This window comes from Nicotiana sylvestris, chromosome 9 (assembly GCF_000393655.2).
Source record: "Nicotiana sylvestris chromosome 9, ASM39365v2, whole genome shotgun sequence".
Taxonomy (NCBI): domain Eukaryota; kingdom Viridiplantae; phylum Streptophyta; class Magnoliopsida; order Solanales; family Solanaceae; genus Nicotiana; species Nicotiana sylvestris.
Window position 1 is genome coordinate 58252744 of NC_091065.1, and position 17201 is coordinate 58269944.

At 39.9% G+C, this 17201-nt stretch overlaps 1 protein-coding gene across 1 annotated transcript; it reads left to right on the plus strand.

The window, feature by feature from the left end:
* The first annotated feature begins 1150 nt into the window (after positions 1-1150).
* Positions 1151-1636, plus strand: LOC138877626 (uncharacterized). The gene has a single exon (XM_070157251.1). The coding sequence runs from the start codon at positions 1151-1153 to the stop codon at positions 1634-1636; it is 486 nt and encodes a 161-aa protein (XP_070013352.1).
* The last annotated feature ends 15565 nt before the right edge of the window (positions 1637-17201 follow it).

Consider the following 17201-nt stretch of genomic DNA (forward strand, 5'->3'; position numbering starts at 1 on the left):
TTTGGTGGTTCATAAGTTGCCAACTTACCTCGATTATCCCCCTGTCCAGCAAAAGCAAAGAAAGTTTAAAACTGATATCAGTGACAAGATTAAAGAAGAGGTCACAAAACAGTTGAAAGTGGGGGTGATCCGAGTGGTTCGATACACCACATGGTTAGCTAATGTAGTTCTAGTGCCAAAGAAAGACGGAAAAACCTGAGTGTGTGTGGACTACAGAGATCTGAACAAAGCAAGTCCTAAGGATAATTTCCCTTTGCCGAACATCCACATCCTTGTTGATAACTGCACCAAACATGAGATACAGTCCTTCATGGATTGTTATGCAGGAAATCACCAGGTGTTGATGGATGGAGAGGATGCAGAAAAGATAGCTTTCACCACACCCTGGGGCACATACTGTTATAGAGTCATGCCTTTTGGTCTGAAGAATGCCGGGGCAACTTACATGAGAGCCATGACTGCCATTTTTCATGACATGATGCACCAAGAGATATAGGTGTATGTAGATGACGTGATCATCAAGTCCAGGACCCAGGATGACCATGTTCGGGATTTGAGAAAATTCTTTGAGCGACTGGGTAAATATGATTTGAAGCTAAACCCAGCTATATGTGCATTTGGGTTCCATCTAGCAAACTTTTGTGATTCATAGTCAGTCGGAGAGGCATCGAGCTGGACCCAACAAAGATAAAGTCCATTCAAGATTTGCCTTCTCCAAGAACCAAGAAAGATGTTATGAGCTTGTTGGGAAGATTGAAAAGCATCAACCGATTCATTACTCAATTGACGTCTATATATGAACCCATTTTCAAGCTATTAAAGAAAGATGCAGCAATTAAATGGAAAGACAAGTGCCAAGAAGCTTTTGACAAAATCAAAGAATATCTATCGAACCCACCAGTCTTGGTCCCGCCTGAATCGGGAAGACTCTGTTCTTGTATTTGACAATCTTGGAGAATTCTTTTGGATGTGTCCTCGGACAACATGATGTGACCGGGAAAGAGAACAGGCGATATACTATTTGAGCAAAAAGTTCACAATTTATGAAGCCAAATATACCCTGTTGGAAAGAACTTGCTGCGCTTTAACTTGGGTTGCTCAGAAGCTGAGGCATTACCTGTTGGCCTACACCACTTACTTCATTACCAGGATGGGCCCTTTAAAGTACATATTCCAAAAGCCAATGCCCACAAGGAGGTTAGCAAAGTGGCAGATCCTATTCACTGAATTTGACATAGTCTACGTCACTCGCACAGCAATGAAAACCCAGGCGTTAGCAGATCACCTAGCTGAAAACCCGGTTGATGATGAATACCAACCTTTGAGCACCTACTTCCTGGATGAAGAGGTAAATTCAGTTGAGGTAATATCCAAAGATACCAATGCTTGGAAAATGTTCTTTGATGGAGTGGTAAATACAAAAGGTGTTAGGATTGGGGCAATCTTGATCTCACCCACTGGTCAGCATTATCCAGCCACAGCCCGGCTTCGATTTTTCTGCACAAACAATACTGCCGAGTATGAAGCCTGCATTATGGGTATGAATATGGAAATTGACCAAGATGTCAAAGAATTGTTAATCATGGGAGACTCGGATCTGATTATCCAACAAGCTCAAAGAGAATGGGAGACATAAGATGTCAAACTTATTCCCTACAAGCAACATGTGGAAGATCTTAGCAAATGATTCAAGTCAATAGAGTTCAGGTACATCCCTCGTTGTCACAATGAACTAGCTGATGCACTTGCTACTTTAGTCTCGACGCTGCCATACCCAGGGAATGCCCATATGGATCCCTTGGAAATCCAAATCTAGGAAAGGCACGGTTACTGTAATATGGTTGAGGCAGAACCAAATATTCAGCCATGGTACCATGACATCAAAAGATTTCTGAAAACTAACGAATACCCCGAGCAAGCCAGTGGAGACCAAAAGAGAACCATTAGATGGCACGCAAGTGGTTTCTTCCAGAGCGGTGATATCTTGTACAAAAGAACTCCGGACCTCAACTTGTTAAGATGTGTTGACGCCGAAGAGGCTGGAAGAATCATGTATGAAGTGCACGTAGGAGTGTGCGGACCCCATATGAATGAGTATGTTTTGGCAAAGAAAATCCTCCGAGCAGGTTATTACTAGATGACTATGGAAAAAGACTGCTTCAGTTTCGTTTGGAAATGTCACCAATGTCAGGTGCACGGTGATTTGTTTCATGCACCGCCTACAAAACTACATCCTATGTCAGCACCTTGGCCATTTGTTGCCTGGGGCATGGACGTCATTGGACCGATTGAACCAAAAGCTTCAAATAGACATAGATTCATATTAGTCGCTATTGACTACTTCACAAAGTGGGTCGAAGCAATTACTCTCAAATCTGTCACCAAGAAAGCTGTAGTAGACTTCGTGCATTCTAACCTTATCTGTCGTTTTGGTATTCCTGCAACTATCATTACGAATAATGCTGCAAATTTGAATAGTCATTTGATGAGTAAGATATGTGAACAATTCAAGATAGCGCATCAGAACTCTACTCCTTATCGTCCCAAAGCCAATGGTGTCGTCGAAGCAGCGAACAAGAACATCAAAAAGATTTTAAGAAAGATAATTCAAAGTTCCAGACAGTGGCATGAAAAGTTGCCTTTTGCATTTTTGGGGTATCGTACTACTGTGTGCACGTCGGTCGGAGCAACCCCGTACCTTTTGGTTTATGGCACTGAAGCCGTAATACCCGCAGAAGTTGAAACCCTTCTCTCCGGATTATTGTTAAAGCTGAAATTGAAGACAGTGAGTGGGTCAAAACCCGTTTGGAACAGTTAACCCTGATTGATGAAAAGCAAATGGCCGCAGTCTGCCACGGGCAGTTGTATCAACAGAGATGGCCCGTGCCTACAACAAGAAAGTGCTGCCTAGAAACTTTGAAGTGGGCAACTCGTCTTAAGGCGTATTCTCCCCCATCATCAGGAAGCAAAAGGAAAATTTGCTCCTAACTAGAAAGGCCCATACATTATCAGAAAATTATTGCCAAAAGGGGCATTGTATCTGGGAGACATTGAAGGGAATGACCCTGAAACAACTGTGAATGCAGATGCAATCAAAATGTACTATGTCTAACCCTTTTGCAGCAATAGCATTATCCGATTGGGATGTTGAAGGCTTTCATTCTTGCTACCCCAAACACTCCAATCTTTTGCTAACCCTTTGAGCTGATTGTCTTTCTTTCATTACCCTCTTTGGAACTCGAAGACGTTTGTAACAAAAAAATGAAAAATGATATGAAAAGAAAAGACAACAGAAACAAAACAGAAAAAACAAAAAAACAAAAAAACAAAAACAAAAACAAAATGTTTTCCTGAACTGCGTTCGACTTGATTCCGAAAGGATACATAGGCAACCTCTCTCTGGGGTTCAGTAACACCAAAACAAAAATCCAAGTTTCCCCCAAAATGAAACTGGAGCAGATGTTATAATGGTTTGGCGATGATCCTGCCTGAATGGTTCCAAAGTTGTAATTCGATCCAAATTCTTTTTACCCAAACCTTGTTCAAGTCCTTCCGATCAATCGGCGAAAGGTTTTCAAAATCAGAGAACGCAATTGTTTGGATCCGATACAATCAAGATGAGAGAAATAAAATGAGAGAGTCTTATTGGTAAAAACCTACGGGCACCATAAGTCGATGGTGAGCAAAGAAACTGAAAATGAGAGAGTCTTGTTAGTGAAAACTCGTAAAGAGCACTATAAGGAGATGATGAGAAGAGAAATGAGAGAGGTCAATTGGCGAAAACCCGCAAAGGGCGCCGTTGATCGAAAAGAAGAAACCCATCACCACCATTGGTATTTGAAAGAGTCCTAGCAAGGTTTCTCAGTTTTAAAAACACAGGTCGCAATGGGTTTATAAGAAGTTGGATAGTTGTGCAAATCGGGTATCCAGTCTAAGAAGCATGTCATGTCTATTGAAGTCTGCATGCACCCCAGATAAGTCCTTCTTTCCTCCCCGAAAGGGACACTTCTCTTTAAATTTATTTTCTTGTCCTTTGTTTACTTTTCTTTGAATCCCTTTCGGTCTAACTCTGTTTCCAAGACTAATACAAAGAAAAGGTGGCAAGATTGGTTTTACAGGGTTCTGCTTAATAAAAGCCAAGCCCAAAGAAAAGTACCCAGCCTCAGCGGGTGCATCAAGTCGATCCCGACTGGCCATGATGGCCGATGCTCTGAAATCAAAGTTATTGGAAATGAAAAGAAATCCAAAGTCAAAAGCCCCTAGAGGCAGAATAAAGTGAAAGGACCAAAGCCCCATACAGGTGAGCCGTCATGAGAAATCAGGAAAAATTGAGTTCCTCGGTTTTAGGAGGGAAATCAATCTTCAGAAAAGTTAACAAGCAGCAGAGGTTCTCACCAGAAGAGTTGGGCAGCGATCAAGTGATCAAAACAATTAAAGCCACAAAACCAACCTCCGTTTCAAACTAACAATTGTTCTTTGTTTGAAAAATTGAAGCAGGTGCAATCCAAAGCAACTGTACAAGAAACAGGTGCAAGCAAAAAGGAAAAAGAAATGTGCAAGTGCTAGAAACAGCTTTGCAACAATAATCAACCCAAAAGGCAAGTCTCATCCAAATTCTTTCCTGCATTTTTACTGAAAAGTGAAATGAAAAATGAATTGAAAAAAAAAGAAATAAGAAGAAAATTCAAAAAAAAGGATAGCTTAGGATTCCCAACCTCAATCTTTTACGCTTTTGCCAACATTAGGGCTCCAATCCCTAAATTTGAGATTTTAAACATAGAGCCTCCATTCCCTAGTCACCTTTTGCCAACATTAGGGCTCCAATCCCCGAGTTGAGATTTTAGACATAGGGCCTCCATTCCCTAGTTGCTTTTTGCCAACATTAGGGCTCCAATCCCTGAGTTGAGATTTTTAGACATAGGGCCTCCAATCCCTAGTCGCCTTTTTGCCAACATTAGGGCTCTAATCCCTGAGTTTAGATTTTAGACATAGGGCCTCCATTCCCTAGTCGTGTTTTGCCAACATTTGGGCTCCAACCCCTGAGTTGAGATTTTTAGGCATAGGGCCTTCATTCCCTAGTCGCCTTTTCTTTGCCAACATTAGGGCTCCAATACCTAAGTTGATATTTTAGACACAGGGCCTCCATTCCCTAGTCGCCTTTTCTTTGCCAACATTAGGTCTCTAATCCCTAAGTTGAGATTTTAGCCATAGGGCCTCCATTCCCTAGTTGCCTTTTGCCAACATTAGGGATCCAATCCCCGAGTTGAGATTTTAGACATAGGGCCTCCATTCCCTAGTCGCCTTTTGACAGCATTAGGACTCCAATCCCTGAGTTGAGATTTTTAGACATAGGGTCTCCATTCCCTAGTCTCATTTTTGCCAACATTAGAGCTCCAATCCCTGAGTTGAGATTTTTAGACATAGGGCCTTCATTCCCTAGTCGCCTTTTCTTTACCAACATTAGGGCTCCAATCCCTAAGTTGAGATTTTAGACATAGGGCCTCCAATCCCTAGTCGCCTTTTGCCAACATTAGGGCTCCAATCCCTGAGTTGAGATTTTTAGACATAGGGCCTTCATTCCCAAGTCGCCTTTTCTTTGCCAACATTAGGGCTCCAATCCCTAAGTTGAGATTTTAGACATAGGGCCTCCATTCCCTAGCCGCCTTTTGCCAATATTAGGGCTCCAATCCCTGAGTTGAGATTTTTAGACATAGGGCCTCCATTCCCTAGTCGCCTTTTCTTTGCCAACATTAGGGCTTCAATCCCTAAGTTGAGATTTTAGACATAGAGCCTCCATTCCCTAGTCGCCTTTTGCCAACATTGGAGCTTCAATCCCTGAGTTGAGATTTTAGACATAGGGCCTCCTTTCCCTAGTCGCCTTTTGCCAACATTATGGCTCCAATCCCTGAGTTGAGATTTTTAGACATAGGGTCTCCATTCCCTAGTCTCCTTTTGCCAACATTAGGGCTCCAATCCCTGAGTTGAGATTTTTAGACATTAGGGCTCAAGAAACAAGCCCAAGTAGCAATTGGTGTTTTATTGCTGGTAGGGACTCGATATTGAGTCCTGATCCTCAGCTTTGACTTTGGAAAGGTTTGGATTTCTTGAGCCTGGGCCTTGAGGTCATTAGCAAGAGAGGGCGGTATGCCATAGCTACTCGGGCTTGTTTCTTGATCCCAGTAGCTCGTTTGTTTGCTACTGGATTTTCCTCACAGAAAATTTGATCCAAAAATGCATAAAAGATAAAGTTAGAAGCTCAGTTAGTTGATGTGTGCTAGATTAGTTCAAATTCAGAAGTTAAAAAGGGTAATTCAATTTTGTGTTTCGTATAGCATTAGTTGGTTGGCGTTTATTTGATTCTGCAAATTGTTTGGCTCTAAGCGTTGGACATAATGCTGGCCTAACTGATGAATGTTTAATTTCTTGATTCAATTGCATGTCTCCATGTCACTTGGTGTCTATCATTTCATAAATCTTGGGCTCATGTTGGGCCCAAGCCTGAAGAGGCTAGCAAAGGGGACCATATACTTTACACCATTTGGGTCTGTTTTGTCGAACCCAGTCCTTTGTTTAGTTGTTGTTGTTGAAGCAACCTCTCTTTAAATAATTGGTCATTCAACACAAGGCCCATCAGTAGGTTCGAACCCTTAGTAAAAAAAATAATAATTAGAATTACATTAAGCCTTTTCTTAGTTAATTAATTGAGCTCTTAAAAGTAGATTTGAGGCGAACCGTATTAAGTAAGATATAGTTATGGACCTCAAAAGTTTAGTTTGAATTCTTTTTAAAATTGGAATTGATGTGCGCCATGCTAAATAAAATCTCAAAACGCATGGCCCTCATTTAATTAATTTTAATCCTTAGAAATCGAGTCGTGCCATTTAGTTGAATTTTTCATGGCCCTCGTAAATGTGAAAGTGCGTAGTTGCTTTAGGTGCATAATTTAAATTAATTTTCTTAAACTCGAGTGTGCATTTCATGTGACCCAAATTCAAATCTCAACAACGTTAAATAAAATGTGTCGCGGATCGTGGGTGCATTTCATGTGGCATGGTCCAAAGACATATTTTAGATAACGTTGAATCTTCCTAAAATCAATTAAAAGCGGTTAATAGTTTAAAATTATACCATAGGCTAAAGCATGTATTAAAATTAGATAATAGGCCAATTGTGATAGTTTAAGCGACCGTGCTAGAACCACGGAATCCGGAGGTGCCTAACACCTTCCATCGGGTTAACAGAATTCCTTATTCAGAATTTCTAGTTCGCAGACTTCAAAAGGAAAGTCGAATTTTCCTCGATTTGGGATTTAAAATAAACTGGTGACTTGGGACACCTAAATAAACTATTCCAAGTGGCGACTTTGATAAATTGAATAAATTAGTCTCATTTCGAATAATGTCACTTAAATTGGAAAAACTCCCATATGCCTTCGGGTGTGTAAAAAGGAGGTATGACAATTCTAACCCGTCTTTTCATTTTTCAGACGTATATGGTGGAAGTGGAGAGCATTCGCAGGGCCAAGATTTTCTTGAAGATGTTGGATAAATATTGTCGTTACCGCAACAAGTGTTGCGAGATGCATGAGCGGCTGAAGGCAAACCCCGGTAGTCGGGCTCTTGGTACGGAGTCAGAGAAACGTGACCAGGAATTAATGCAGGCTATCCGCAGCAAGAGTGTGCTTGAGGAGCAACTTCAAATAAAGAACGAGGAGCTCGAGTTGGGCAAGGGAGTTGCCATAGAGTGCGAGCATCTGCAGGAGAAATTGAGGTCAATGCAGTCAGAGATGGATCGGAACTTGATCAAGGTCGAGGCACTGAGCGCGGAATAGATGGGGAAATTGATTGAGCTAGAGAACAAGGTTGCTGGGTTGGAGAGCATCGAGAGTGCTTGGTCCGCGGCTTCGACGAGGGCGGCGATCCTGGATAACACCATCCACATCCTCCAATCTGAGCAGGAGTCAGAGAGAGCGACGACTACCCTTATGGAGGCAAGGCTTGAGGAGCGCATTAGCGAGATTGACCAAGAGGCATCGGTTCTGGGAGATCGGGTCGCATCATTGGAGGCAGAAAATGGGCGATTGTTGGGTCAGATTGAATCTCCCTCTACCGCCATTCCCTGCCACATGCATGAGCTTTAGGTTTACGCCGAAGCCTAGTGGGATATATACAAGAGTTTGTGGGAGGGGGTACTGTGACTGACGCTGCATATGAAGAGGCGCGAGTGAAAGCACGAGAGGCTCGCGTCAATTGCGGGTATGATGCGGTGACACCAGAAGCCAATGGGGGCACGGACGCCGAAGGAGAACTTCCCAAAGATGGCAGTGGAGAGGGTGGCGATGATGATGCAGAGTAGAGGGATAGTGATATTGATCCGTTTTCCGTTGTTTTCTTTCCAATTTTTTGTTTGTAGTCGATTGTCGTTGTTCCTTTCTTCTTTTTCCCTTTGTTGTTTTTTTAGATTGTTGACTTGTTTTTTTATGTAATCCGCAACTATTTGCGCGGAGTCTTTGTATAAAGGAGAATTTTTTGATGTTATTTGTCTTGTATTCTATTCTTGTTTTTGTTTCGCGTGATTTCGGTCTGAGATAGACTCCCGCACGGTGAGTCCCGGTCTTTTGTACTTTTTGATGATCCTTGGCCGTTGGAATATTTTGCACTTTCTCACTGGCGATGGCTTATAGCCTTAAAGGATGTTTGCCGAAATAGTAACCCGTCTTCATTCGACCGAGGTCAAACTCTCCTCTTGGGTGAAGGCCCTTGGCCTTAAAGGGTGTTATTTCGAACTTATCGAATTAGTAACTCTTCGTCGTTCGATCGAGGTCAAACTCTTCTTTTTGGCAAAGGCCCTTGGCCTTAAAGGGTGTTATTTCGAACTTATCGAAATAGTAACCCATCGTCATTCGGTCGAGGTCGAACTCTTATTTTTTGGCGAAGGCCCTTGGTCTTAAAAGGTGTTATTTCGAACTTATCGAAATAGTAACCCATTGTCGTTCGATCGAGGTCGAACTTCTTCTTTTTGGCGAAGGCCCTTGGCCTTAATGGGTGTTATTTCGAACTTGTCGAAATAGTGACCCGTCGTCGTTCTTCTTTATTGGTGAAGGCTCTTGGCTTTAAAGGGTTTCATTTCGAACTTGTCGAAATAGTAAACCGTCATCGTTCTTCTTTATTGGCAAAGGCTCTTGGCCTTAAAGGGTGTTATTTCGAACTTGTCAAAATAGTAACCCGTCGTCGTTCGATCGAGGTTGAACTTCTTCTTTTTGGCTAAGGTCTTTGGTCTTAAAGGGTGTTATTTCGAACTTGTCAAAATAGTAAACCCTTGTCGTTCTTCTTTATTGGCGAAGGCCCTTGGCCTTAAAGGGTGTTATATTAAGCTTGTCAAAATAGTAACCCGTCATCGTTCGATCGAGGTCGAACTTCTTCCTTTTGGCGAAGGCCCTTGGCCTTAAAGGGTGTTATTTCGAACTTGTCAAAATAGTAACCCATCGTTATTCGATCGAGGTCGAACTCTTTTTTTTTGGCGATGGCCCTTGGCCTTAAAAGGTGTTATTTCGAACTTATCAAAATAGTAACCCGTTGTCGTTTTTCTTTATTGGCGAAGGCCCTTGACCTTAAAGAGTGTCATTTCGAACTTGTCGAAATAGTAACCCGTCGTCGTTCGATCGAGGTCGAACTTCTTCTTTTTGACAAAGGCCCTTGGCCTTAAAGGGTGTTATTTCGAACTTTTCAAAGTAGTAACCCGCCGTCGTTCTTCTTTATTGGTGAATGCCCTTGGCCTTAAATGGTATTATTTCCAGCTTGTCAAAATAGTAATCCATCGTCAGTCCCAGTTTTTGGAGAGTTAGGTCTTTTCTGGGAGAGTCCCAGTTCGTTTGACATTACTTGCATTAGGGGCTGCAACGTTAGAGAATACGAAACGTTGCTATTTCTCTTGGGTTCGTTCTGTGCACACATTGTAGTTTCCTTGTCTGACTTCTGCTTTCCGGCTTGGAGGTGTCACCGACGGGCGGTGTTTCAGTTGTTTTGCAGTAGTTTTTCGTTCTTTAATTGAGATGTTTCTTTACTTGCTCGTCCGCGCGGCCTTTATGTTCATTCTTGAGTAAAGAGCAGAAGGTGAGTTAAAATGATATTCCCTCCGGTTCACAATAAGTGACCAGTTTTCTTTTAGCACGCCCATTAAGAAAATGCTAAATCCTATACAAAAATACCTATTATGACTAAACTATCCTTATTAAATATTGGTCACATAGTTATAGTGAGGAGTGAGAAAACTTTTTAGGTATATGCACATAAGGATAAAAGAGTAAAAACAAATTGAGCTTTTTCTTGATTACCTAACTGGACACTTATTTTGAACCAAAATAAAAAAGTAAACTGGTCACTTATTGTGAACCGGAGGGAGTACTTTCCTTGCCCCTATCCGGTGGTCCAATAGGGGAGAACAGGTTGGTAACGTTGTTCTTCTTGTTTGGCATTTCGATGGTTGATGGGGCGAAGATTTCTAAATTTGGTGATTCTACTCAGCTCTCCTCCCCCTCCTGTGTTGTGCTTTTGTCTCGCGTGGGTTGGGTTTTTCCTTCGCACTCTTTTCGGTTGGTGATCGTATTTCTTGTCTTTGATCTGGGAGAGACTATGAAATTTCACTAAGAAATCCCTACAGACGACGCCAAATTGTTTGACTCAAAAGATAGCGGAACCTTTTTGGACAAATCAATCAAAGAAAATAAAGGGGTAAATCTTAGTAAGACATAAAAAATCCAAATCAAAGAGCTAATAGAATAGATTATTATAGGACGAAAAAGATATAAACGATCTTATTGAAATTCAATATTGTGATTCCCATCGATCGATGGGGGAGATAGATTTACATGTTCTTCTGTAGATTTCTTCTTTACTATCAAGATTACAAGAATAAAGCTTAGGAGAGAGAAGGGGGGGGGGAGGAGCCTTCTCTACTCGAAGGTTTTCCCCTACTATATATAGTCAAGACACCCTTGCCATTTACTTGGTCCGACGCTCTCTCGCCTCCAGTATGTCTTGGTCGTCCTTTAAGGCATTGCTCTTTCCGACTCGACGGGTGTCGGGAAAGGGATATAGAGTGGGCTATGTTATCTTTCATTGCCCGATCACTTAGGCGGGACGTTGGTCAGTTCGGCCGCGACGGTCAGATTTTGACCAATACAAATATGTTTTTTCCCAATAATTTTTTTCCAATGAATGTATTTTTTTTTTTGAAAAAAATGGAATATGATCACACATGATTGTGACGATTGTAATTATAGTTGCTTTTTCTTGACTCGTGCAATACGAAATGGGTACTCGAATATCCTGGATTTGGTCCCCTCCGCCCTCGACCTTCTCCAAGGCTCAGCCGCTCAAAAACCTTTAATCAATAGTTGTATTAATATTTTGTTTTCCACCATGTATTTATAATAGAGCTGTCAATATGGGCCGGGACGGGATGTGGACTTTAGCAATTGACGGGCTGGGCTGAGTTAGCCCACTATTTTGATGGGCCTTATAATGGTCAGCCTACCCCACTCCTATATGGGCCGGGGCCCCACGGGCCGGCCCATCATTTTTAATAATAAAATTTTATATTTTTTCTTTAATTTCTGACCTAAAAAAAAGATAATTATTTAAAAGTTAAAAAATATCTTATTGGAAAAAATTCGCAAAACTTAGTAACTTTTTATATTGTTCCAATTTATCACAATAAATACTAAAAAAAGTAAAAGACAAGGCTATATTTCATTCACTAAAAGTCAAAACATAAAACAAACTATTCAATAGAACGTTCATGATGCTTATGAGATATCCAACACATCATCTTCATCAAACACATTTGAATCCGCTTGTGACAAGGTTGTCTTAACATCTTCACTTTCATCTACAATTCATATGCAATATTAATTAGTTAAATATTAAAAATAATTAAATTTTAAAAATTAATAATATTTAAATTTACATAAAAAAATATTACCAGTTTGAGTTCGGAAAAACCTGTGCAGCCAATTTCAAGTAGTAACAAGTGTTTGGACATTTTCATAATAAATTCAACTTCTGTACTTTTTAGAACACGCCACCAAGGTTAAATGTTGATTCCGATGGTATAGTGGTAATAAGAATGCTAAGTACATCATGCACCATCATTAAAAGATCGGGATATTTTCTAGAATGGTCCTTCCAATACATGACAACATCATCTCTTGAAACTTCTCAAGATCAAGTTTTGGTTCCTCTTAGTAAAGATCCAATTCTGAATTTCCATCTCTAAAACCAGTATATTTTTTATTTTATTTTTATATTTTAAATAAATATTTTATTAGGCCCACGGGTCGCCCCAGTCCAGCCTCAGTCAAGTCTTACGGGCCACGAGCTTACTCGGGTCGGGCTTAAATGCCTCATTTTTAAACGGGCTCCAAAAATTCTAGCTCAGCCTTGCTAAATCACGGACTGGGCTAGGTCGGCCCAACGAGCCAAGCTCATATTAACGGTCCTAATTTACAATCAACTACATGTAGTATTTCATTCATAATAATAGAATAATAATGAGATTTAAAATAGAAGAGTTGAAACATCTAATTTCGGTCATGAAGGTGGCATTAATTAGCATCATTAGCTTTTGGGTAGCCAATTAATCTTTAAATTATGAGCATTCATCAATCATCAACAAAGCGTGTAAAATAATTGAAAAGCCGATAAGCAATCAAAATTTTCTTTTATTCTTTGACTGGAAAAATGCCAATCACATTACAAAGATCCTTCAAATATGTTGGAGTCACTTTGATCCTAAAGTCAAATTTCTAGTACATATGACAAAATAGCGGTGCAACAATTAAAAAAATAAAAAAACATTTTAGAGGCAATATTGTCGGGCATGCCCTATTTTCTTCCTCTTCTTCTGCCACTAAATATAGTCAACCGAACATTCTGCTAATTAATTTATTTTATTTTCATGTTTTATATATGTAAGGTAAAACATGCACCACGCCATATGAAACTGTAGATGCATTAACCAATACGGGAACGTTACTAAGACTGCATACTATTCATTTGCCCATTTATTTATTAGGTATTTTTGTTATTGCAGTATAATGAGAACTGCCTGGGTTCTTGCATATATACTTATATAGTAAGCTGCCAAAATCGGAATGCAATTAAATATCCATGCATGCTTTTCCGGAAAATATGAAAAAAAGAAGGAAACTTTCAAAGAGCAAAAAGTTCCAAAATCTTGCAAATTCATTTCCTACGTGGATGGGTTACTTAGTTTGTTTTTCCCTTCTTTAGATATTGTGAAATCCCCTAATTTTGGGGGGTTAGTTTTGCTTTGACTAACTTCTTTTTTCTCCATTGCTATGACTAATTTGAAGAAGAAGAAGTTGGGCCAATAGCCTCAGGGGTCGTTTGATTGCTTGTTAGAGTTATACAAGGTTTAGTTACGCATGATTTAATTATGAAGGAATTAGTTGCGTAAGAATTAGTAATTTATGGATTGTAATTGATGGTAGGCTAGAAACCCGTATTTTAGTCATAGTTTGCACTCTAATTAATGTATTTCATTTGTGTTTGAGCTTGAATGATAGTGAAGTGCACTTATTATGCGTGTTATACCTTGCAGGAAGTGATTCCTAGTTAAAAATATAATAGGGAGCTTAATCGAACAAGTTGGAACATTGAAGTATGAGTAAAAGCTCAAGAGATTAAACCGGGATAGCGTTCGAGGGTCGAGGACCAAGCCTAGATATCAAAAATCAAAGAAGCAATTTTACTCTGTAAAAAATGCACAGCTGCGGCGCATGGCAGTGCTTTGTGCTATTGTCTGTTAGAAACGACTCTCCGAATTTCCCCACTAGAGCCCCGTATCGGGTAGCGCACATGTACAAAATTCTCAAAGTATTTTTTCTATTTCGGCTTGGAAAGGGGAGTTTCGTCCGGGCACATTTCTACATGGTATAAATACACCAAAAAGACATTTTTGAAGGGACTTTTGACCTTGGAAGCTTTTGGAGAGCATTGGAGGCTACAAGACACGAGATTTCATCATTTTTTTCATCTATTCAATACAGGGGTTTGGATTGTAACATTAGATTGGTGTTTTTTTACTCTTTAATTATATTTGTGATGACTTCCTCTATGATTATGGAGTAGTTTCCCTTAGGATTTGACAGATATAATGTGTTGATAAATATTTGTGGATTTTAACTCTAGTTCTTTGCTTGAATACATTTATGGAGCTTTGAATTGTTGCAACTTTATTCACCGCGTTTATTTAATCGAAAGACGAATATTTTGGTGATTATCTTTGCATTATTTTGTTTGGTTTAATTCAGTAATTCTCTTAAGTAATCGAAAGAGCTTGTTGAATTGTTGACTAAATCAAGTTAGGAGAATATTCGAGAGACATTTTTCTGAAGACTAATCGATTAACGCATGCTTGCATATTTTCACAGTGCTTATATTAGTTCACCTCGTAGTGTTAAGATATAATCGAGAAGGGAGTCTTGACTATACGTTTGAACTAATCATCGAGTGAATTTGTGAGAATCATTATGACATTAGAGCAAATTAAACTAGAGTTGAATCCCAAATAGTTATCTTACACATATCCTGTCATGACCCTTATTCCTCACATTGATCAGAAACCAATCCTGCTAATCTCTAGTTCTGTACAGTTAATTGTCAATTACTTTACTTTAGTAGTTAATCATAGTTTGTAATCAATCCAAATCAAGTTTTGATCATCCTAAGTAATAGTTAAACTAGAAATTACTAGAGCATTGTTTAAATTCAATCCATGTGGAGACGATAATTTAATTATACTATATTTGGCTAGCAAGCATCAATTCGTATTGTGTTTTGCGCTCGTCAAATTTTGGCACCGTTGTCGGGGATCGACAATCAATAGTGTTCAAAATAGTTTTTGGTGCTAATTCAGAAGTCTATTTTATTTTATTCTTCACGGATTTTCTCTTCATGTGCAGGAAACATGTTGACTTCTCTGATGTATGACTTGATCTTCGTCAAAAGAATTGATTTCATACAATCAAGAGGTGGAAAAGTGTCTGCGACAGTTGAGGAAAGAGATATAATTCACTAGAAAATTTTTAGGGCAATGTTCAACCCAAGAACACGTGGCTAAGAACATTGATGATGGGGTAGATTTGGCTGCAAGAGAGGTAACACAACAAGAAGTTTTAGGGATAGCAGCTGAGGTAGCCCTCAGAGCTAATGAGGACACTATTGGAGATGGTAGGGGTCGAAGATTCAATCTAAACTAACCATTGGTTGAAGACTAGCTTGAAAGTATGATACCTAGGCTTGGTAGAGCATTGGGTGATTATGCTAGACCAGTCTACAATCAGGGACTGTCCAGTGTCAAACCTCTATCCTTAGCAATACCTTCTAGTACAACGGAGTGTCAAAAGATGAAGTCTGCTTAAGGGCATTCCCCTTTTCACTGAAGGATGACACAAAGCAATGGATTCGTAGCTTCCTAACTAGGTCTATCAGGACATGTGAATATATGAAACTAAAAAGTTCCTTGACAAATACTTCTCAACTGCAAAAATAGTGAAATTTAGAAAGGAAATTCACAACTTCTTCTAGAAGGACATGAAATAGTTTTCAAGGCTTGGGAAAGATTTAAGGAGATAGTGAGAAAGTGTCAGCATAATAGGATTGAATTGTAGATGCAACTCTAGGACTTTTGGGATAGACTGACACCCTCCTCACGACGAAATCTGAGTACTGCAGTTGGAGGTACGTTAATGAAAAAGACTCCTGAGAAAATTGTTACAATTCTTGATGAGCTTTCTGAAGATGCTAACCAATGGCCTGCTAAGAGTAATGATAGAAGAAAATTAGCTGAGGTTCACCAGGTAGACCCTAACACATCAGTGCAAGCCCAGCTAGACACCATGGCCAGAGAGATAAGAAAGTTAACATTGGCCAAGGTACAGAGTGAGTTGCAAGCATCATGTGACTTTTGTATAATGGGACACCCTACACATGAGTGTCAAGCTTCAGTTGAAGTAGATGTTGTAGGGAGCTTTGATAGAGGCAACTACCAAAGTGACAACATTTTTAACTCCATGGGACATAGGCACCCAGGTTTCTCTTGGAGTTCACTAGGTGGTAGTGCAAACGCATGGCAGCAAAATAACTCCAGACCCCAGGGACATAGAGCTCCGGGTTTTCAAAATCAGCAGAGGCAGCAATTTCATCCTCCATAGTCTAATCAGTCTAGCATGGATGATCTAATGAAGACTCTTATTATTAAGACATATGAGAGGCTTGAAACCCATGTCACAACTATCAGAGAACAGGGCACGACAATTCGAAACTTGGAAAGGCAGGTGGAGCAACTTGCTAATCTATTGTCTTAAAGGATTCCAAGAACTCTCCCTAATGATATTAAAAGAAATCCAAAAGAGACAATAAATGCAGTGTCTTTGTGGATTGGGCACGTTTTGGAGGATCCCAGGGCAAAACAACAGGATGAGCTGATTGAAAGACGGGTGGATATTGTGGAGGAGCAGAAAAATGACAACATTCTAGAAAGTGCAGAGATGGTAGATGATGGTCTGAAGAAAAAGGGGAAGACTAGAGCTGAGAAGAAGAAGAAGAAGAAGAAAGATGATAATATGATAAATGAGGAGAATGAAGAAAGTAAATATATGCATGCTCTACCTTTCCCACAGAAGTAGAGAAGAGATAAGCTGGACAAACAATTCAGACCACTTTCTGGAAGTGCTCAAGCAGATGCATGTGAATATACCTTTCATAGAAGTGCTCTCACAGAAGCCAGCTTATGCTAAATTTTTGAAGGAGATATTGTCCAAAAAGTGAAAAGTGGAAGAGACATCGGTTGTCAAGCCCACAGAGCAGTGTAGTGCCATTTTGCAAAATAAGCTCTCTTAAAAGTGTGAAGATCTAGGGAATTTTACTATATCTTGCTTTAGGAAGTACTAAATTTGAAAAATCTTTGTGTGATTCAAGTTCTTATATTAATCTTATGTCTTTGTCTATTTTTAGGAAATTAAATGGAAAGATTGGAGAAATCAGGTCGGTACATGTGTCCTTCCAACCGGAGGAACATAACACAATCATACTTGAAAGAATAGTGGAAGGTGTGCTAGTTCGGGGGGAGAATAATGAGGTCCCTCTAATTTTAGGAAGACCCTTCTTGGCTACTGG